At 42.2% G+C, this 22,562-nt stretch overlaps 1 protein-coding gene across 1 annotated transcript in view; it reads left to right on the top strand.

Moving 5' to 3' along the window:
* The first annotated feature begins 7,979 nt into the window (after positions 1–7,979).
* Positions 7,980–22,562, top strand: part of MICU2 (mitochondrial calcium uptake 2) — a 103,601-nt gene continuing 89,018 nt past the window's right edge. The window contains exon 1 of the mRNA XM_048495097.1: positions 7,980–8,227. Coding sequence (XP_048351054.1) covers positions 8,033–8,227 — 195 coding nt within the window. The 5' untranslated portion in view covers positions 7,980–8,032. The remainder of the gene's footprint in view (positions 8,228–22,562) is intronic.

Raw genomic sequence — 22,562 nt, 5'->3', positions numbered from 1 at the left:
GAGAGCATGTGACTGGTCTAAGGTCACCCAGCAAGCTTCCATGAGAAAATAGGAAAATAGAAACAGGATCACTTTCAATACTGTTTAAACTAGGGAGCCCAGATTCACCTTAAAGGGAGACTCTGGGCTCTCTAGTTTAAACAACATTGAAAGTGATGCTGTTTCAGGGTAGATTCCCCACCCACCCCCCAAGCAGCAACACTTTCAATTTTGTGGGTTTTCCAGGCTGCATGGCCCTCGTCTGGTAGATCTTGTTCCTAATGTTTTGCCAACATCTGTGGCTGACATCTTCAGAGGTGTATCACAGAGAGAAGTCTGTTACACACTGTGTACAGACTTCTCTCTGTGATACCCCTCTGAAGATGCCAGCCACAGATGCAGGAGAAACATTAGGAACAAGATCTACCAGACCATGGCCATACAGCCTGTAAAACCCACAATGACCAGTTGAATCTAGTCGTGAAAGCCTTCAACAATACTTTCAATTTTTTTTTAATCTAAGGAGCCCAGATTCTCCCTTTAAATCCACTCCGAAGGGGGTGGGTTTAAAGAAAGAACCTGGGGAAAATTTGAGGGTGCCTGTCAGGGGAGCAATGTTTACTTTAACAGTACCAACATTTTAGGCTATCTTCAGGAGTCTCTCCTGATGATATCACCCAGGTTTAGTGAAGTTTGGTTCAGGGGGTCTAAAGTGATGGACCCTCAAAAGGGAGTCCCATCTACTATTAGCTTCCATAGTAGATGGGGCTACTATGGGGGTCCATAACTTTGGACCCCCTGAACCAACCTTCACCAAACCTGTGTGGTATCAGCAGGAGACTATCCTGATGATACCATCTAGATTTGGTGAAGTTTGGTTCAGGGGGTCGAAAGTTATGGACCCTCAAAAAGATAGCCCCATTGATTATTAGCTCCCATTGGAAACAATGGGGGGATGGGCACTCCCTTTGGGAGTCCATAACTTTGGACCCCCTGAACCAAACTTCACCAAACCTGGGTGGTATCATCAGGAGTGTCACCTGATGATAGCCTGAAATTTTGGTGCCACTAGCCTAAAACTGTACGTACCCCCAGCTGGCCGACAACATAAAAACACTAAAAATACCAAAGTGTATTAGAAATGAGCCCAAATTTTTCTGCGCCCCCAATGGTGGGCACCCGGGACATTTGTCCCCAGATATCCCCATGGTATCTATGCCTCTGAGCATAAGTTATCAGCATGTGCTGGGGACGTTCCCAGGCTGAAAGGCCACTGGAAGTCAACTAAGGTTGGTTTTGCCCTGGGAACACTCCTAGCCTGCTCCCAGCTGTACCAACATCCAGTTTAGGCCAGCACAGCTCTGGAGCAGGAGGTCGCTTCCAGGTCAGGCACCACAGAGCATCACAACCTCTCTGTTTGCCCTTCCTGCCAGCATAAGTGCCACTTATACAACATAGTAACAAAAATGCAGGGTTTGGTGCAGTGGTGGGATCCAAAAATGTTTGTAACAGGTTCCCATGGTGGTGGGATTCAAACTGCGGTGTAGCGCCAATGGGGCTGGGCAGGGCACAACAGGGGCGTGGCCAGGCATTCCGGGGGTGGGGCATTCCTGGGCGGGGCTGTGGCAAAGACACAGCTGCTGTGCCGGTCCTTGGGCGGGAAACGAATGCACACAGGCGCAGGCTGCCACGCACGCCGGTGCACCTCCTGCTAGACTGCTTCAAGTTCTGCGCGCTACTGCTGAGAGGAGGGGCGTAACGAAGGCAAAAATCATGTGGCAAAATCACCAATTAGCAACCCCCTCTCGGCACACACAAATAATTAGTAACCTACTCTCGGGAACCTGTGAGAACCTGCTGGATCCCACCTCTGGTGTAGTGGAAAAAAATTCAGAAATCAAGAAAACCTACTACACTGCTGCTACAGTCAATAATACACCAACCAACAGTTAAGGTGCAGCTTTAATTAACAATAAATTTAAAGTGAACATGTGCATAATATACTCATAACATAAAAAACCACACATCACATATGGATGGGATTAGACACCACACATATGAACCAACATACGTATAAACATACAAAAACCGAGTGTGCGTACAAACGCACTTTCCAGGACAAAACTGCAAAATGTGGTGGTTATCAAGAGGTTAACTCAAGTAAGTCCTTAATTCTTTAAAACATCAATCAAGCCAGGATCTCCAGTACTCACCCATTTCACAATAGTTGACCACTTCATCAGTGGCACTTAAGTACTGCTTGCCCTGGGATTTTCAAAATCAAGCATAATGCTTTAAAAACATATTCCCAATGTGTCTTTGGCTAAGCTTCAAGTTTCCAACATGTATATGTAAATTGCTTTGTATGTGGGGTGTCTAAACCCATCCACATGTTATTTGTTATATGTTATAAGTATGTTATAAGTATAAGTACACACATGGTCACTTCATATTTATTGTCATATAATTTAAACAGCACCTTAACTGTTGTTTGGTATATAGCCTGTAGCAGCAGTGTGTTAAGTGCCACTTATGCCAGCAGAGTGGGCAAATCCACCAGAGTGGCCCTGCACCAGTTCAAAGAATCACTTTCACTGATACACATACACACACACACACACCGATCTGGATTGGCTGGCTGCCTCTATTAAAGGAAACAGGACATTTTTCTCCAGGCCTATTGGTAAAGACATATTTCTTCCTATGAGGACTACAGCTGTAGGCTACGTATTTAAGCACAGACTACAGTCCTGTTCTTACTTGGTTAGGAGTTGCCATTCTCTGCAATAATCTGAAGCTTGCTAAATTTGCACACTAATATGTTTTGGAAGATGATGTGGCAATTTCAAAGAGTTCAGACTTGATGAGAAAGTATTGTACATTAAAGTAGATTGCCACTTGGGAATTTCATGACCAAGAGTTGGCCTTTCAAAACAAATCAGAATGACAAAGGCTTTACAGAAGCCATGATCACATGCTACAATGAACATCTAAACAACCTGCATGTACATGTATACACTAGTTTGTAAGAAAAGCCAACAAGTGTTCACTGTATAATAAAACTGGGGACCATAAGGATTTCAATCACATGTTCAGCTGTACGTGCATTGAATGTAATGTTAGAATTACTCAGTACATGAACACTGTACACAGACTGAGATGGTTTCCGGTTCTGGAGTGTTATTGCAGGAAGCGGCAAGGCAGCGATCCATATCTGGGGCTTCCTCTTTTATTTCAAATGATCTTAGTTTTTATTTTGATCTCATTTAATTTAGCTTTAAGCCCTTTGCTCTCTGTTCTACTTTATCAGTTTTTTTATTTCTTGTTTCTTTTTATCTTGGTTTTGTAGACTTAGTGTTAAAAGTCTCCCTTCCTTCCCTCATGGGGGTTGGGCCCAGTTGGAAAACAGTTCAAAGCGTTTCTCACACTGATGTCCTTGTTTTTCTTATCATTCATTCCTCTCACATTTTCTTCTCATTAATTTCCTCCTCTGAGGAATCATTAGTGGGTATTTTGGGTTATCATAGAAGCAGTGAAGTGTTCTGAGTTTTAAGTGTGTGCCACGTAGCCATGCAACTTATGTGTATACTTGTTCACGTGTTAATTGAATAAATTGTACACAGATTGTATATACATTCACTGTAACTTGAGAACATGGCTAGTGAGTGTCCATTCACTATAGGAATGGCATACAGAGCACTCTTATGTTCTTTCTTGGTGGGAGGGAACGGGGAGAAACATAGGTGGTGGTGCACTCACAGAGGAGGACTGAACGGAGCACAAAGTGTTTTGCCATAAGGCATACTTCTTACTAGACGTGAACTGTGGAAATTCTCCACCCAATGCAAAGAATGAAGAGTGTACATACACACACACTGAGGCCCCTTCCGCACATGCAGAATAATGCACTTTCAATCCACTTTCACAATTGTTTGCAAGTGGATTTTACTATTCCGCACAGCTATTTGATTAAGGACCCAGAGTACAAACAGTGGAGTTGGACACAGACCTGTTTAGTTCAAACCTTTGGTACAATACTTTTACAATTTTGCTCCTGCTCATGACTGAAAGAATTCCAATACCAGGCAGCATTCCCCCATTGCTGGTGTCATCTTCATGGGAGGTGATGGATAAAGTTTTAAGGTTTCCGGGAAAGAAGGATTAGATGAAAGATAAGAACTAGGTTTTATGTTGCCGAAATATGAGGATAGATTCCCTGGTTTTATTGCCCATGGACATCCCAGTTAATCAAACCTCATGTTATTTTTGGCAAAGGGAGTTTTTGCAGCTGCAAAATAGGAGGTGGAACGGCATGAGGTTTTTAGTCATTTTAAAATTCAGGATTGTCATTCCCTTGCAATGATTTTGGGCTTGTTGCACAGTGATAGGATTCAGGAGAAGGAGTGGCAATTTTGGAAGAAAGGAAATACAGCTTTATGGCCCACTGAATCATTAATTAAAAACCTTCCTGTACAAAATACTTGGTTTTTAAGGTTACTTTTGCAAATGAGATTGAGAACACCAGTTTCTGTTGAATGCAATTGTTCTCTAGCCCCTTCCGCACAAGCAAAGTAATGCTTTTTCAAAGCACTTTCACAACTGTTCGCAAGTGGATTTTGCTATTCCACTTCAAAGAGCACTGAAAGCAGTTTGAAAGTGCATTATTCTGCATGTGCGGAATGAGCCTAACTCTTGGAAGTGGGCCTCACATTTACTCCTGTTCCGCCTTTCAGGACCCACTTGTGAAGAAGCTCCAGGCCACTTTCTACCCCCTTACATAAAGCACAGAAATCTCACATTAGGTTAACATTGAAAAGGTTTGCATTTTATTTTTAATACTAATAGTATCTTTATTTACTTAAAACATTTATAAACCTGGTTATTGTTCATTCAGTCGCTTTAAGTAGGAGTCCTTTATTTCTATGGGTTCTTATCACAGCAGTGAGTACATGCCTGTCAACAGGAATATGTGAGACCCAGCATGGTAGAGTAGTTAAGATTCTAATCTGGAGAACCAGGTTTGATTCCCCATTCCTCCACATGAAGCCTGCTGGGTGATTTTGGAGATGTCACAGTTCTCTCAGAACACTCTCAGCAAAGGCAAGAAATTGCAAATCACCTCTGAAATTGCAAATCACCTTTTGCTTTGAAAATCCTATGGGTTTGCCATTCATCAGCCGTGACTTGATATGCTTTACACCAGGAGCATATCAACAGAAAACAGCACCCAGGGCCAGCACAGATCTTGTCCAAAGATCTGTTTTACCATCTTCTTGACCAACTCTCGCGACACAAAATGAAATACCATCCTGCCATTTTCTATATTTATGTGTTAGTTAGTAATATTGGTTTTAAATTGTATTTTGTAAATTGTTTTCTTTACATAGTTTTAATATGTGTTGTACACCACCCAGAGCCCTTCAGGGGTGGGCAGTTTATCAGGTAGGTAGGTAGGTAGGTAGGTAGGTAGGTAGGTAGGTAGGTAGGTAGGTAGGTAGGTAGGTAGGTAGGTAGATTTTAACGCAGTGGGGAGCCAAAGGTGCTCACAACATCATTCTTTCTTACTCTGTTTTTATCTTCACAACCACTCTGTGAGGTAGGCTCAGGTGAAAGTGAGTGCTAGGCACAAGGTCAAACAGTGAGCTTCCTTAGCAGAGTGGAGATTTGAACCAGGGTTTCCCAGATCTAGCCCCGCACACCAGACACTACACTTCTCATTATTGCCAACCTCAGGTGGGGACTAGAGATTGCCCAAACTTGCAACTGGTTTTCATACTACAGAGAACAGTTCCCTGAAGATAATGACTGATTTCAAGAAGGGCTATATAGCATTATACCCAGTAAGTGACCCCCCCAGGACAGCATGTTGTCATTTTTCAGCAATCGGCTGTTGTATTATTATTTCTCTGTTCACCTGCCGCTTCATTATGATTGCAGGCAGGTATTTCATGTCTAAGCATGTATATTTTTTCCTCTTCCCCTCTCTCATTATACCTATGGTGTTGGAAGTTGCAGGCATACGTGATTGATTCTGATACCACCAAAACAGATATGGTTGGCTACACACAAAAATGATTGCCAACAGGGCTGGAGAAAAATGCATTGTTCTTTTGATAAACGCTTAATGTGTGAAAATAGCTGAAGTTTTTCATGGCATAGAACAGGGGTAGGGAACCTTTAACACTCAAAGAGCCATTTGGACCAGTTTTCCATGGGAAAAGAAAACAATTGGCACCGCAAATAATTTTTGACATTTAAAATAAAGATAACACTGTATATATTGGGGTTTTTTTACCTTTTACTCCGCTCATTCTGAGAACCGCATGGATGCGGCAAGGATGGGGCCAGCGGCTCAGCCTCGCCAGCCACAGGGAAAGCGCCTGCCCCGCTCCAACGGGGCAGGCAAGAGGGGAAGCCCGCAGCGCGGCCCAGCTGGCCGCAGGCAGTTGGTGCGCCCGCCCTGCTGCCTGCAGGGTGGGCAAGGATGGGGCCAGCGGCTCAGCTCGTGGAGCCGCAGTGCAAGGGCAGAAGAGCCACGTGTGGCTCTCAAGCCGCAGGTTCCCTACCCCTGGCATAGAAGTAAGTAGCATTACATAAAGTCTCTTTAAAAAGGGCAGGACATTTTTTTCCTCCAGTCCTGCTAGCAACCTTAATATGCAATCACAAAGGCTGCTTTTTCTTACTATGGCATCATCCTGATGCCCCCAAAACCAGGTAATATCAGTGACTGGTTGATTATACTGCTATCTACTACATGTAAAGCACAGGGAGGACATTTGCGGGTGGAGCTTTAAATGTAAGTACCCAGAGGTGGGATCCAACCAGTTCTCACCACTTCTCTAGAAGTGGTTACTAATTTTTTCTGAGTGCCGAGAAGGGGTTACTAAAGCAACCTCCCTGCCCAATAGGGGCTGGAGGTGCGTGTGTGAGGCGGCGCCACTGTTTGAATCCTACCACCATCAAAACCTGTTATTAAAATTTTTGGATCCCACCACTGTAAGTACCCCTGGTATTTCCCTCCCTCCCTCTTGCAGTTTCATCCAGCTGTAGATATTCATGCTGTAAAAAGAAAACTTTCTAGTGCTTGAAAATCTTTTGGGGTGATTAATGTGCAAGGGAAGACAAACACATTCCTATTCTAGCATTGAGCACAGAGAAGCCACCCTGGAACAGGGCTAGAAGCAGACATGCAATGCCCAGGGAGGCCTTGGGAGGCCCTGAGCCTAGAGTCAGAGTCACTACTGAGGGGGGGAGAAGGGGGGGTTGGCATCCTTCCCTGGGGCCGGACTACAGGCAAGCACACAGCCCGTACAGCTAGCAGAGGACCTCGGCTATAACTGCAGCGGTTCCTGATCCCCGTTGTCTGGAAACCAGTTGTAATTCTGGGAGTTTTGCAGCTCCCTGCGTTTACAACCCTAAATAATCTCCATTGAGCCAACCTGCATCTCGCCCCTTGGTGTACCTTCTTCAAGGTAAACATTCATGTATAGAGAAAAAAATGTGTACCCTCCCTGCTCCTTCAGGCCCTGGGCTGAAGCAAAGCCACAAACACAGTGTTTGTTTCACCTCAACCATAATCCCAGAACTGAGAGCTTCAGTTGATACTGTGAGAGCAGTATTTACACACAGCCTTCAGTTCTCTCAGTTTTTAGGGTAAGCAAAGTTCCTCCCCGACTCAATAGTTTTCTGTGTTACCACAGGAGTCCTGCCTGCCTGTGAAGAGCACGGGAATAACGTCACCCAGCTTGGTCAGCAAAAAGGAGCTTTGCCTTAAGGAACTGGAACATAGCAATGCCTGGCTTCACCCTGCTGACCAAGTGGTATTCTCCTCCTGCCATTCAGGAAGAGGCACAAGCATGGTTATGCCCTACTTTGACCTGCCAGCCAAAAGGAAAGAACATGACAATACGTCCTCTCTTTTCAGTAATGCGCATGCGCAAACTTTATGCGGCTGTCCCGTCCCGAAGAGCCGATGGAAACCGCGCATGCGCGTGCTCCTGACAGCCAAGGTGTTTGGATAAGCTACCTCGGAGCCCTTTCTACTTCCGGGAAAATGGCGGTGGCCTGGAGAGGTGCTTTAGCGACTGCTGCTCGAGGTTGTTTGCGGGGCGCGGCGGCTGCGCTGAGAGCCCCCAGGAGCCATAAGCGGGGGATGGGCCTGTGGGTGGCCGCTGCTGTGGCAGGAGGTGTCACGTTGGCAGCCTCGCGTAAAGGGTGGACCGGCGGCGTCCTGACAGTCCTGGCTCAGGTAAGTGGAAAATCCATTGCAGCCAACCGGTGGCTCTGCTCCCTTCTTCTTGTATAGCCGTTTGAGACCCGGCATTCGTTCTCCATTTTTCACTCACCGTTAGCAACGTAGCTGAATCGGAAGACCTGTCATCCATATTCATGTTGGTCCACTTTAGTTTGTGCCCGTTTGAGAAACCCAGCCGCGAAGGTGTGCATGTTTACACGGAAGGAAGCCGCTCTGCATACATTGAAGGTTTGCTTCCTCCTAAGTCGTTTGTGAGAAGAAACTCTGTGGCCCGAGGGAGGGATTGTGCCAAGGGAGCAGACGTCAAAATGTATTAAGAATGTCTCTCTGTCCCGTGAACCCTAAGCACAATAAAACCAGAAAACAGGTGAAATTGCTATAGAACTGTGGAGTAACTTTGCACCTAGATAGTATGTGCTGCTCAGTACTTTGTCCTTTTAAGTACTACTAAGAAGTCGTTATATGATTCTGCATCATTGGTACTTAATTCTTCAGAGAAGAAGATGGCTGGATTGGTATCTTGTATAGATATCCCAAACTGCCAAGAGATATAAAAGACTGTCAGTGCAACTCAACTCAATGGTCTGAGATGGGTGTGTGGCACTGCACTGTGTATAGAGCAGGCAGTTTTGAATATGCCAGACATTTTATTAGATCATGCTTTTTATACTAAAGCTGTAAGTTTGTTTTTGATTTATACAATATTGTGCAAAGAAGGCATTGATGATTGCTGACCAACAGTTGGAAGTGAATAAAAAATAAGGGACATTGTGGTTGGTTCTCAGTTCTCTTTTTGCTTCCCTTATATTTACTTTTGATACTAAACCAGTGTACTCTGGCTGTCTTGATTCTAAGCTGCCTTGAAGGACATATGCTGGAAAAGTATGATTCTTAAATGTATTTATGTATTTAAACCGTACTCCTTGATATTGGTTCATATCGGTTGACAGTGTAGTTTGTCATAAAGCAAAGCTGGAGCTTTCCTGAGAAAACCTCATTGTTTAGCTTCTAAACAAGAAATGCTTAATGCTGCATGTGTCTCTGAGAACTATGTTACTTCCTAGCATAGGATGTCTAGGTTTTATCTTGTGTTTTATCCCACAGCCCTGTTTGCAAGACCTGAGGAAAGCTATTAATGATAGGATATCTTAGAGGACATTGATGGCACTTAACATGCACAATGATAGTGAGTGACTCAGTGGACTAGTTTGAATCTAAAAGATTAGTTGGGAGTTGTCTTCTCCTTGAAAAATCAGGTTTCAACTTGATGACACTTTTGGTCCAAACACTGTTTTCAGATTTCCAGGTGTTGGCTCTGATCTGGGGTTCCTTTGTATTAGATTTGACCAGTATATCAGTGGCACCTTCTGCAGAAAAACAGACACTTCTCTTAGCCACCATAATTCAGTTGCATCACAGCGTTAAAGCAACCATTCAGGACACTTGTATGTTTCTGGGCCACATTCAGGGTGCTGGCTTCCATTTATAAAGTTCTAAAGGCTAATAGAGGAATTGTTTCATTGTCTAAGATCTTGGTTCAAGTTATTGTCTTGTTCATGGGTTGAATTAACCTCCAGAAGAAATGCAGGGTCTTCTCAATTGCTTCAGGAGACCTCTGGAATGCCCTGCTTCAAGCTGTTTACTTAGCTCTGTTACTGCCAGATATTCCTGTCTGGAGTAGCTTATCAGTTGGTCCTTGGTTATGATGCACGCATACATACATACTGTTCACGTGTTCCTGGTCATTCACTTTATTAATCTGCTATTTTGCTATTTCACTGCACATTTGGAGTTTACACTTTCTGTTTAAAGTTTGTAATTTTATTATTGGTGTATGGTTTTCCGAAAACAGTTGTTTGAAAAGTATCAGTATAGAAATATTGTAAGTGTTTTGTCAGAAATGCCCAGATGCTTTTTTTCTGTATTAAAAACCTCTCTTTGTGCGAAAAAAACTAAGAGAATTTCTAAGGGTGCTTCCTATCCCCAAAAGTCAGGTTCTCTTAGCTGTACAGGCAGTAAAATGGGAGAAAGTTTTCTTAATTGTAAAATGGGAAAAAAACTCACATCCAAATTGTGTGTCTAATAACTATGCCTGTTACCACACACACATTATAGTACAGCTAATCTACACAGATGGTTCTTAGTCTGTTGCCAACTCTGGATTGTGAAGTTCCTGGATATCTGGGGGCAGAGATTAGGGAGAGTGAAATTTGAGGAGGGGAGGGAATTCAGCAGCAACGTATTTCCATAGAGACCACCTATGATGTTGCCATTTTCTCCAGGACAGCAGATCTCTGTGGATCAGCTGTAACTCCAGGATATCTCCAGGCCCTACCTAGAGATTGGCAGCTCTAGCTGAGGCCAAAGTAAAACAGGCGTATAAGTTGGTTGTGGCATATCTTTTCATGGCCGGCACCTGCTTCATCAATACAATATAAGACTGTTATAACTTAGTGGGAAATCCTTCGCTCTAGCCAGCTGTGTACTGGGACCTGAGACCAGCCACTGCTTCTCAGCCTCTTCCAGTCGCTACCTGTCATATGCCAATAATGGTGGCCCATCCAGAGCCACCAAAGGAAAGAAAGTTTGTGTTTGAACACTGAAATGTGCTAGATAACGTAGCTTTGAGTATTTGTGTGGCTCATGACTCATTGAGTATTTGTGTGGCTCATTGTGAGAGCAGCAGTGGCGTAGTGGTTAAGAGCAGGTGCATTCTAATCTAGAGGAACCGGGTTTGATTCCCCGCTCTGCTGCCTGAGCTGAGGAGACTTATCTGGGGAATCCAGATTAGCCTGTGCACTCCCACATACACCAGCTGGGTGACCTTGGGCTAGTCACAGCTTTCCGAAGCTCTCTCAGTCCCACCTACCTCACAGGGTGTTTGTTGTGAGGGGGGAAGGGCAAGGAGATTGTAAGCCTCTTTGAGTCTCCTACAGGAGAGATAGGGAGGATATAAATCCAAACTTTTCTTCTTCTTCATATTCAAAAATAAAATTCTAATAATGCAATTCACTACTCTGGTTATTCTTCCTGTGTTTTATTCAAATGAGCAATTTCAGTGAGCTTCCCCTCTTTAGCTGGCAGGGAGAGTTGTCAGCACAGGGGGCCCTTGCTGTTGACACAGTGACATCAGTGGCGGTGCACTGACATCTCTCCCTGTGAACCCAGATGTAGCATCAGCATATTGCTAGAAATGCTTTGGCATTTGAGTAAAGCTGAACGATTAAATCATACTTTGCTCAAATGCAATAGTTCGCCCAGCTGATGTCACTTCTGGGTACACAGGGAGTGATGTCAGCATGTTGGGATGCTGCTGACATACTCCGCCTGTTGCTTGCCATTCCCACCCACCCCCCATACACACACACATTCTCCAACCAGCTAACTGGCCACTGAGTGGAAGCAGGGAATGGCAACCTACCTTCTTCTCCATTGCCCACTGATTTGATCTTTTCCTGGCTTAAAATATTGGATGAAAGTAGCTCCACGGAATTCTGTGGAGCTAGAAATAAAGCTTTTTTTCTTCTGTATGGGCTCTCTGTGTAGCAATTAACACAGTCATTTTCCAGTGTTGTTAAATGCCAGACATAGTGATATTTCATACTTGTTTATCTTTAGCACTATATTTTCCAATGTCAGAGTCACAGTAATGTACTGCAGAAGATTTTAAGATGGGACACTTCTATCAAACATCTGTTGCTGGCTTTGGCTGAATGTTTATTTTCAGATGGCTTGCAATCTGCTGCATTAACATGCCACTGAAGACGTACTCCTCTCATTAACCAACTTCAGCTTGGAATGTCTCGTCTTCGTGCGGGTTTACTTTTGTGATCCTAAGCCTTGTGCTCAACCAGTTCTTCTGTGGTTTGTTTTCGCATTTAATGGCTCCTCTAATTTCTGTGTATTCAGCTTCAGCTTCTAAATCAAGCTAATCTTTGGCTGCTTCTTCAGATGTGAAAAACTTAAGGGTAATCCAAGTCACTTAGAAGTTTAAGAAAGCAAAGTTGCTGCCTAGAAGGGCTTACAGATCAGACTAATGGTTTGAATAAAATCAAGTACTTTGTGCTCCTGTTGTGAAGTAGAAATAATCCGAAATCTCAATAGACAAGAACAATAAAGGGCAATATTGGAAATGTAAATGTTGAGCAGCAGTGATGGCGAAGTGGTTAAGAGCAGGTGTACTCTAATCTGGAGGAACCGGGTTTGATTCCCCACTCTGCCGCCTGAGCTGTGGAGGCTTATCTGGGGAATTTAGATTAGCCTGTACACTGCAACACACACCAGCTGGGTGACCTTGGGCTAGTCACAGTTCTTCTGAGCTCTCTCAGCCCCACCTACCTCACAGGGTGTTTGTTGTGAGGGGGGGAAGGGTAAGGAGTTTGTAAGCCCCTTTGAGTCTTCTACAGGAGAGAAAGGGGGGAATATAAATCCAACTCTTCTTCCTCTTCTTAAAGAAGTAGATGGTACCGTTTACCATATGTGGTAAATGTGTAAAAAATTGGAAAGAAATACATAAAGAAATCTTAAAAATAAAACTCATTATGGATTCCAGGAGTATGTTATTTGCCAAGAAACATTCCTAAAATCTCAGAGGAACTGCTTCAAATTATATTCACAATAAAATGGAAAGCAGAAGAATGTCCAAAACAAGAGAATTGGGAAAGCAAACCAGGTGAATATGCAATAATGGCACAATTAACAAATTTTGTAAATAAGACCAATCAAGGAATTTTCGGAATAAATCAAAAGCTTTATGATCTAATTCTTTAAAATGACAAGTTGAAAAAGAGGTTGTTGAAATGTGGTGCATAAATTACTTATAGTCCTCATGAAACATTTATATATATTATGAATAGGTGAAACAATGTGTATTTAATGTTTAATATGTGGGAATTATTCTTAAAATGTATAATAGTAAACAGTTATTTTTATCTGCTTGATCTATTTGGATTTACATTATAACATTGTCTGTTATTATCTTGTTCATCATATATTGCGTAAGATATTTTATGATTTTCATAAGATTATCATAAGTATTATTTTATGTTTATTATGTCACTCGCTATTGGCAGTAACTGCTATTATAAGTGTCTGTTGTTTATCACATTATTGTGTGTAATTACACACAATTTCTTTGTTTCTTCTGATATAATAGCAATATTTGTTTTGATTCTTGCTTTTTTCTTTCTGTTCCATTCATAATGAAACTACATTTTATAAAAAATAAAAAATCATAATCTGGATGCACCATAGATTATTGATGATAATAGGCAACCTTTGTTCCTGTCCTAGTACTAGTTGAGGAAAGGTAGGTTGAATTTTCAAAGTTTTAAATTCTCAAAAAGGGAGAGGCTGTGGTTCATTGGTAGAGCATGTGCTTAGAAATTTTTTGCCTTTCTTTTTTCAGAACAGGAATAACAAAAACAGTAAATAAAATAACAAAGTACAATACACCAAACAATATTTACATGCACTGGATTTGTGTTCTTGATTTTACTATGCCAGGGTTTCTGGAAAAGCAAGCCAAATCTCTTGATCCACTCCAACCTTAACAGTCTCTAATATTCTAATTCATATTTGGGAAAGTACTTAGAGCTTCTGTCCAGTTGTGTATGATCATCTGCTTTTTATTTGAAAGGTTGCAGGTTCAGTCAGTGGCATTTAGAAACAAATCAGGTAGTAGATGATGTGAAAGATGTCTACGTGAGTCCGTGGAGAACCACTGCCAGTCACAGAAGATAGTACTGGCCTTGATATACTAATGATCTGGCTCAGAAAAAGCTTCATGGGCTGAGTGACAGCTGGAGCCTGTGAACACAACTTATTTTGATCTTGAGCAGCTTGCTTCTTAAATTTAATCCTCATTCCTCAGACAGTGGGGCTTTCCCCACTCACCTTCTGCTGCGCGCCGCTCTCGCGCCCCCTCAGCGCGCGTCGTGCCATTTCTTCAGCGCCAGGAATGACGCGCGCTGAGGTGGTGCAAGAGCGGCAGTGTCGGGGCGGCTGTGTGGTTGCCACCCTTGCAAGTGGGGAGCGCCGCTGGACCCCGCGCTACTTTCCCGGAGTAGCGCGCAGCAGAAGGTAAGTGGGGAAAGCCCCAGTATGTTCAAATTAATTGCCCCTCTTGCTTTCTTGGGCTCTCATTGTCAGTGTTCCTCCTCTGATTCACATGTACCAGTATATACTGCAATTGTGATACTTCTGAAGTATTTATAGGTTTATTTGCCTTATCCAATTTTGTAGGAAGTAGAAGGGAGTGCAGGTATGGCAATCTTTTGCTATTTACTTTCTTCAGATTGCCTCTTGAAAGCACTTTTGTAGCTGTATCACTCACGCTACAACAGATTAACAAATAACCTAATTTCAAGGGACAGGTTTTAGCACATACTCTCTCTGTGTGAGTGTGAAGTGCCAACAGGTTGCAGCTCACTTATGGCAACAAAGTAGGGTTTTCCAGGGACTAACAGAGGTGATTTGCCATCGCTGCCTTCTGCATAGAGACCCTGGTATTTCTTTGTGGTCTCCCATCTAAATATTAACCAAGGCTGGCCCTGCTTAGCTTCTGAGATCTGACGAGGGGCTAGCCTGGCCCACCCAGGTCAGGGCAAATACTTCATCTTCATGATTATTCAATAGCAAATTTTATAAAATACACTTTTCATCAAAAAATATTTCAGACAATTTATCGGAAAAAAATGTGTTCATTATCTTCATTATCCATTTTTGTGGTGGCAAGAGCTGTATGTAGTCCACATTTACAGGAAATCCACTCTTCCAGCAGTTCCAACCTCTGCTTCCAGAGCTGATGCAGGCAAAGTCCTAAGTTTTTCATCATTCCAGATAGTGGGTTATTAAAATGATGTGAGGAAACTGATTGTGAGGTACTGTTGAAAATGTGTGACAGATCTGAAGTCTGTATGTAAATATGGTAGTGACCAATGAATAAAACATAGTTCTGGCCCAGTATAGTTCTATTAAGCACCCTGCAATGAATGACTTACCCCTTACCATGTGAAAATAGTACAGCAAAAATGAATAAAATCTGTATTTGCTAGTTTTGGTTTGAAATCTTGGAACAGTTTCATGGCAGGGAGCCTTTTTTTGCTTGCCGCTTAATCATAAGATACTCAAGCCACTTCTGAAATGGATTTTCACTGTATATTTACTATCAAGGTAGGCAAGCTCTGAAGAGCTTTCTGAATTGCTTGTTGAAATGTGGTACGGAAATTCTGCCAAGTTTCAAATACCCACAAGTTAAAATACATCACAGTGCGATCCCAAGCAGTTGCAGCTTTCTAAGCCCATTGAATTCAGCTCAGGCTGATACTCTTTTCCCGAAAATAAGACAGTGTCTTATATTAATTTTTGCTCCCAAAGATGCGCTATGTCTTATTTTCACGGGATGTCTTATTTTTCTGCTCCACAGCTGCATTCTCTGGTCGATGGGCATGCTTCCAAACAAAAACTTTGCTATGTCTTACTTTCGGGGGATGCTTTATATTTAGCACTTCAGGAAAACCTCTACTATGTCTTATTTTCAGGGGATGTCTTATTTTCGGGGAAACAGGGTATTGTATGACAGGGTATTGTATGACGGTAGATGTATAATGGGCAACATACTTTCCATTAGTCACATACAGGCATTGTCATGTTGAGTGGCTGAGTCAGTAAATAATTTAGCAAATTTAGTGTGGAAGGCCATAATATTGTGTTATGTTCAAATTTAGAAATGGATTTTACTTAAGGGTGTGCACTTGTTTCTCAACTTGGTATCACAGCTTTTTGAACATGAGTTATAAATATCTCTAAGTGTTGACTTTGACAATATTTATACTTATGTGTCCATACTTTGTGTTACTATTTCACTTGGATTGCAGGAAATTTTACTGCTTTACCGCTGAACTAATCTGCATTGCCACATCATTGGGGAATTTCTCTACTTTTGTAATATAATTCTTTTAAAGGCTAGTTATTAGGGTGGTAAAAAAATTAATCTGCATAGTAAAGCTATTTGCTCTAGCGGTTTCAGGACTTATCCTCCTTTCCGCATGAAGTTTAGTAATTCCCCTGGATCATCCCTAAGTTACTTTAAACAAAATGAATCATGGCAGTACTCACAGCTGTCTGTAGTCTTATGTTGGTAACTAACCATCGTATCTTCGAGACCGCATCACCCCATATGTCCCTGTACGGCCTCTTCGATCAGTTGAGGCCAACCTACTTGTGGTCCCTGGCCCCTCGGTGATGCGGCTGGCCTCCACACGGGCCAGGGCCTTCACGGCTCTGGCCCCTTCCTGGTGGAACGCTCTTCCTCCAACTGTCCGGGCCCTGCGGGACCTTGGTGAGTTCCGCAGGGCCTGTAAGACGGAGCTGTTCCGCCGGGCCTTTGGAGGAACCGGCCGCTGATGGTGCCTCCCCCTTTCATGGCCCTCTGCCTCATGGCCCTCTACATCTGGGACCTGCCATTACTCCCTCTTGGGGAGAGGATTTCAAATACGGAGCAGCTGGATGCCATTTATATTTATTATTGTATTTTTATTGTATTATATGTATTATTGTATTTTTATTGTATTTTATTGTATTGTATTTATAAGATTTAGCTTTTACTGTTTTATCGCAGCTTTTAAAGATTTTGCCATTTTATTATGTTTATTGTTGTACACCGCCCGGAGCCCCTCGGGGATAGGGCGGTATAAAAATCTAATAAATAAATAAAAATAAAAATAATGCTCTTCAAAATTGATCTTCAAGGTGCTGGTATTGACCTTTAAGGCCCTACGCGGCCTGGGACCATCGTATCTTCGAGACCGCATCACCCCATACGTCCCTGCACGGCCTCTCCGATAGGTTGAGGCCAATTTACTGGTGGTCCCTGGCCCCTCGATGATACAGCTGGCCTCCACACGGGCCAGAGCCTTTACGGCTCTGGCCCCGGCCTGGTGGAACACTCTTCCTCCAGCTGTCCGGGCCCTGCGGGACCTGGGTGAGTTCCGCAGGGCCTGTAAGACGGAGTTGTTCCGCCGGACCTTTGGAGGAACCGGCCGTTGATGGTGCCCCCGCCCCCGGCTTCGGCCCCGACATCTGGGCCAATTGTCATCTCAGACTCGCCATCCCCCTCTTTTTAGAGAGGGGAGGGAATTTTTAGATTAGAATGTCGGACGCCTTTCTCCCCCTTTGGGGAAGGGAAGGGAACCACAACAGTAAATCACTGAACGCTATTTATTACTGTAATTTATTACATATTTATTAGGAACGTTGTTATGGTTATCGCTGCTTTTAAATGTTTTAATTGTCTATATTGTTTTATTTCTGCTGTACACCGCCCAGAGCCCTCCGGGGATGGGGCGGTATAAAAGTTTAAAAAATAAATAAATAAATAAATAAATTTTGCAATCTTTCAGGTTTAACAGTAGCTGCCAGTCCTTCCTTTATTTAGCACCAGACATCCTTCCACCATCATCCCATTTAGGATGGCTCAAAAATATTTCTTATCTGTAGTAATCCTGTATCATCCTCAGCAATGCTGAATTGAGAACATCTGATTTTCATGGCTTTTGAAATTATATTTAATTTTCAGCTTGTTTCCATTTCAGTTCATCAAGATATTGACGGCTCTCCTCCCATTTTTTCCCCTGCATCATTCAAACAAACGGTCATTCAGACCAGTAACTATGCTACCTTAGGAGTATTACAATATGTTTTGAGCCCTTTTTTTCTTTACTGTGAAGCCTAAAGAAAAAAAAATTGTCTTGAAGTTATTAGAGTTAAAAATAAAAGGTCATGGGAAAGCATATTAGTAACATCATATAAAAGACATGTCATGGCTATAGTTGGATCCTTTCCAGTTCTGCTGGACACAAACGTTCTATGTAGGTGCATTCCTGAGCATTAAGTGTAGTCATTAACAAATATGTGGAGTGGATTATTTGGAATAGCCCGTCTTTAAGTCAGAAACAGGACAATATATTTTGTCCAGACCAACGGACCCCTGATCTGATGTAAGCAGTCCTAACTTTTAACAATTCCTAAATCACTCTAGCACACCTTCTAAATTTAATGTGACCCATGCTTGTTATTTTAGCTGTAAGTTTCCCAAAATTTGCTTACTTGAAATCGGTCTTGCGTCCTCCATTAGGCTTCATATTTTGGGGGGAAAAGACAATTTGGGGGCCCTACTATCTCAAAAGGCTTTGCTATGTGACTTAATTAAGCATAGTAGTTCTTGATTGCTGTCTCATAGGAACCATTTCCAGTGGCGTAGCGCCCACGTGGCGGGGGGACGTGACACTCCAGGCGGAGGTGTGGCCGGACGTAGCAGGAGCGTTCTGGGTGGAAGCGGGCGGCACCACGGCAGGGGCACAGGGAGTGTCCTGGACGCAGTTTCCCCTCGCACCCTTAACATTTTTTTATTATTATTAAATTTACATCCTTCCCATTCCCAACCAGGATTGTGTATTTTTCGGGAAGCACTATAATAATGCTGCCAACCACCTAATTAACATGCTTTATTAATCTGGTGTGAGAAGCTAACAACGTTCATATTGCAGCAAACCTGAGGTACCAGCAACATTTCCATCTGCAATAAGATTTCTATCTCAGGCTGATTCCGCATGAGCCAAAAACAGCTGTGTGAAAATGGTGTGAAAACAGTATAAACACTTTTACACCGTTTTAAACCCTTTTACACCGTTTTCACACCATTTTCACACTTCTGTTTTTTGTCCATGCGGAATCAACCTTAGTTACTGGAGTTGCTAACTCCTTGGAAACCCAAATCATATCTCTATGAGGTTATTAATAAAATGTTTGTAAAATACCCATTTGGAGCATGAATTCCCAACATCATGTTTTTAACACCAATTAAATTATCTTCCCACAAGTCTATTCATCCGTCAATAACAATGTAGGTCTCAGTGTGATTTAAGATACACCACCACACCATTTTTCTTTTTAATATAGCCTGAAATAAACTCTTCATCCAAAGACTAATGGGACAAATGTTTTATAACCTTTTTTCTAATGTGAGTTTCTTGTAGACAAACTATATCTTGTTTTATCTTTTTCAAATGATAAAATATTTTGCTCCTCTTGTGTCAAGCCTTAGCACCATTTATATTTCATGTTAAACATTTGTCATCTATAGTCACACTAAAGAATATGAAAGTCATGAAGGTGGGGGATTGGAAGGGGGCCTCAGAAGTGGAATAGCCTAGCCTCTCTTCATCTAAATTTGGCCCTGCTGCCAAGTGTTTTTGGGAAGGTGGGGGGTGGGGGCTAGAAAGGGCTTTTGCCCAGCCTAGTCTTTGATTAGAGATTTGACTGGCTGTGTAGATTGCTTTAAAATGTTGTCCTGGCAGCAACTGCCACCTCAGCACAAGGGTCTACACTGCATTGCTTAAGTTAAGCTCTGGCAGTCATTTTATGGATGGCTCCACTTCCTGTGGCAGCCATTTTGTGACATCCATTTTGTTTCTGTGCGCATCATGCCACGTCAGAATTCCAAATGTGCTCACATGCTCAAAAAGGTGGGGAACTCCTGCTGTAATGGTTGTGCTACTCAGTCAATTGTTCAAGAAGGAAATGAACTTTTATATCTGTCGTTCATAATTGTCAATACCTTACAATTGTATTCCTTCAAAGGGTTTCTTATTGGTAGCATGCTTTATGACCATAAAATCTATAAAATGTCAGCCTTTGGTTAATGGATACAGGGTCATTAAGCACTTAACGCTTCACTTCTGTTAACAAAAACTTGGTTAAACATTGCAAGCAGATACTATTTTCTTCTTGCATGTAAAGAGGTAGAAGCTGTTAAAGTGAGAATTTAAGATGAAGAAGATTATATCTTTTGTCAGTTGAAATCTTGTTTGGAAAGGAAATGCAAACTTCTGTGCATTACAAGTTTTAAGTTTCTTTTCAGTTCTTCAGTCTCATTATGTGATTTATATGAGAATGTTTGTCCTAGCTTATTGTAAGCACTAGAGATATTTTAATAAAAGAATGCCACTTAACAAAAATTTCCTGATGATTTCTAGTCAAATACCTGTTATTAACACATAACACAAACCTAGCCTATGTTCTAGGATTTCTTATGATTATTTCTGTCCCAAGCTATACTGAAGTTTTTTTGGAATTATGTTTTTTTAATTGGGACAAGCTTCAGGTGCCCGTGTTAAGTGCTGGCAAATTGCCTCTGACTCCGTAGACTAGGGTATTACAAACCAGTTGTAAAGGGGATGAATGATGCTTTTTTGTTGTTGGGACGGTAGCATAAGGAGCAATCCTATGCCACTTAATTCAGAAGTCCCCGTGTTATTCAGTAGATCAGTGTTTCCCAACCTTTTCGAGGTCAGGGTACCCTTGACCTCACTCTTCATATCTCACAGTAGCCCTGCCGCCATCCTCCATCTTCCCCTCCCATTGCCCCTGCTTGCCACACACCCCACCTTCCCCTCCCAGGGTGAAGGGTAGCACTGGGGGGGGGGCTGCTGACCTTGTGGCAGGCCCTGCCCCATGGGCCAGCTCCATGTCCTTGCTGGCGCCGGTGGGAGACACCACAAAAATGAGGGGGGGGTAGTGTTGCCGCGGTACCCCTGGGACATGCTCACGGCACCCCAGGGTACCAGAGAACCCTGGTTGAGAATGGCTGCAGTAGATTTTACCCCCAGTAAAATGTCCATAGGATACAAAATAAAACAAAACTGAGAGCAAGTTTGGTGTAGTGGTTAAGAGTGTCAAACTAGTAACTGGGAGAAGAAGGTTAGAATTCGTACTCATGCTACGGAAGCTTGGCAGGTGACGGACCAGTCACATACACTCAGCCTAATCTACCTCACAGAGTGGTTGGGAGGATGAAATAGAGAAGATAATGATATAAGCAGCTCTAAGTCCCTGTTGGGGAGATAAGCAGGGTATAAATTTGTAAATAAATTTGTAAATAATTGTCCAATGTTACCTTAAAAGACAAATATTTAGCTTTCATGGCTCACTTCCTCAGATATCTGAAACTTATATTGAAATGTTGTTATCTTTAAAGTACTACTGGACCTTCTGTTCTGTTTTGCCTACAACAATCTATCATGGTACCCCCTTACAGTCATTCTTGGATTGCAGCCATAGTTTTTCAGACTATTCCAAAAATCGAAGTACAGTGGCACTTTAAAGACTGGCAACATTCATTCCATTATGAGCTTTTGTGAGAAAGAACTCACTTCTTCAGAGACAACAGGAGAAATAAGCCGCTTCATTTCAGCTGTATAGAAGCCCATCTATTTCAAAAGACTTTTGCCCATGTCAAGTTGGTTTTCAGTATTCAGAATCACTGCATGAGTAGATACTTTTGGAATCTCTGCTTGGAGACTATAGTCTCATATGCTCTTCCATGTCTTTGTGAGCTGATAGCAAGAGTAAATATTTTGGGTGCATGTAATTCCCTTCTCTATTAAGGACTTTGCATAAGTTTCAAAGGATTTAAGTTGAACTAAGGCCCTTTCAGTGCACATTGCAGCCGGATTTTACTGTGCGGAATAGTGAAATCCACTTTCAAACAACTGTGAAAGTTGATTGAAAGTGCTTTTTTTCTGCATGTGCGGAAGAGGCCTAAATGTTTAAGAGCTTCTGTATCTTAAAGCAATGTTCTAGTAGTTGAATGTCAAGTAGTAGAACTTTGTTGCCTGGAAACATTTAATTGTATTATTTTTTCAGAAGTATATTTAAATTTATATTATTATATTTTGATAAAAAATAAGTTGTGTTGATTTTTGCTATTTAAGACTGTATTTTAAAATTTCTCCTCTTTGAGTATTTTAACTAAGAGGTATTATCTTTTTTTTAAAAAAGCTGTTCTGTAGTCTCTTCCAAGTCTGAATTTTGCTTTATCATAACAATTCTAGAAAACTCTGTTTCATTCTGCTTTTGTACCCCAACATGCTTTTATTAACTTTTTTTATCGGTTTGTCTTGTTTATCTACTGCTTGTATGGGATTATCTTAATTTCATGTACTTTATCAGTATGTTATAGTTTTAGCTGTGAGCTGCTTTGCTCAGATTCTGGACTGTTGGGGTAAAAAATCTCTGTATAAATAAAACAATGAACCTTTAACATGTCTGCTCATAAAGCGAATTAGGTGTCATATTTTTGCTGGATTGGGGCTTTCTCCCCTTTGTAACAAATTGCTAACACAAATCTCTCTTTTATCTTGATTACACTGGAGTATTGCCAAGAACAGGCAGGACTATGCAGATACTAGAAGGCAGCGGTTTTCAAACACTGCTGCTGGCACGAGAAAGCCACAGTAACTTACTGCATTATCCTTTGTTCAATGCTTTA

This window comes from Sphaerodactylus townsendi, linkage group LG04 (genome assembly GCF_021028975.2).
Source record: "Sphaerodactylus townsendi isolate TG3544 linkage group LG04, MPM_Stown_v2.3, whole genome shotgun sequence".
In the NCBI taxonomy this organism is placed as follows: domain Eukaryota; kingdom Metazoa; phylum Chordata; class Lepidosauria; order Squamata; family Sphaerodactylidae; genus Sphaerodactylus; species Sphaerodactylus townsendi.
Note: the sequence above shows the minus strand (reverse complement) of the source record. Positions and strands in the feature narration are given on the sequence as shown.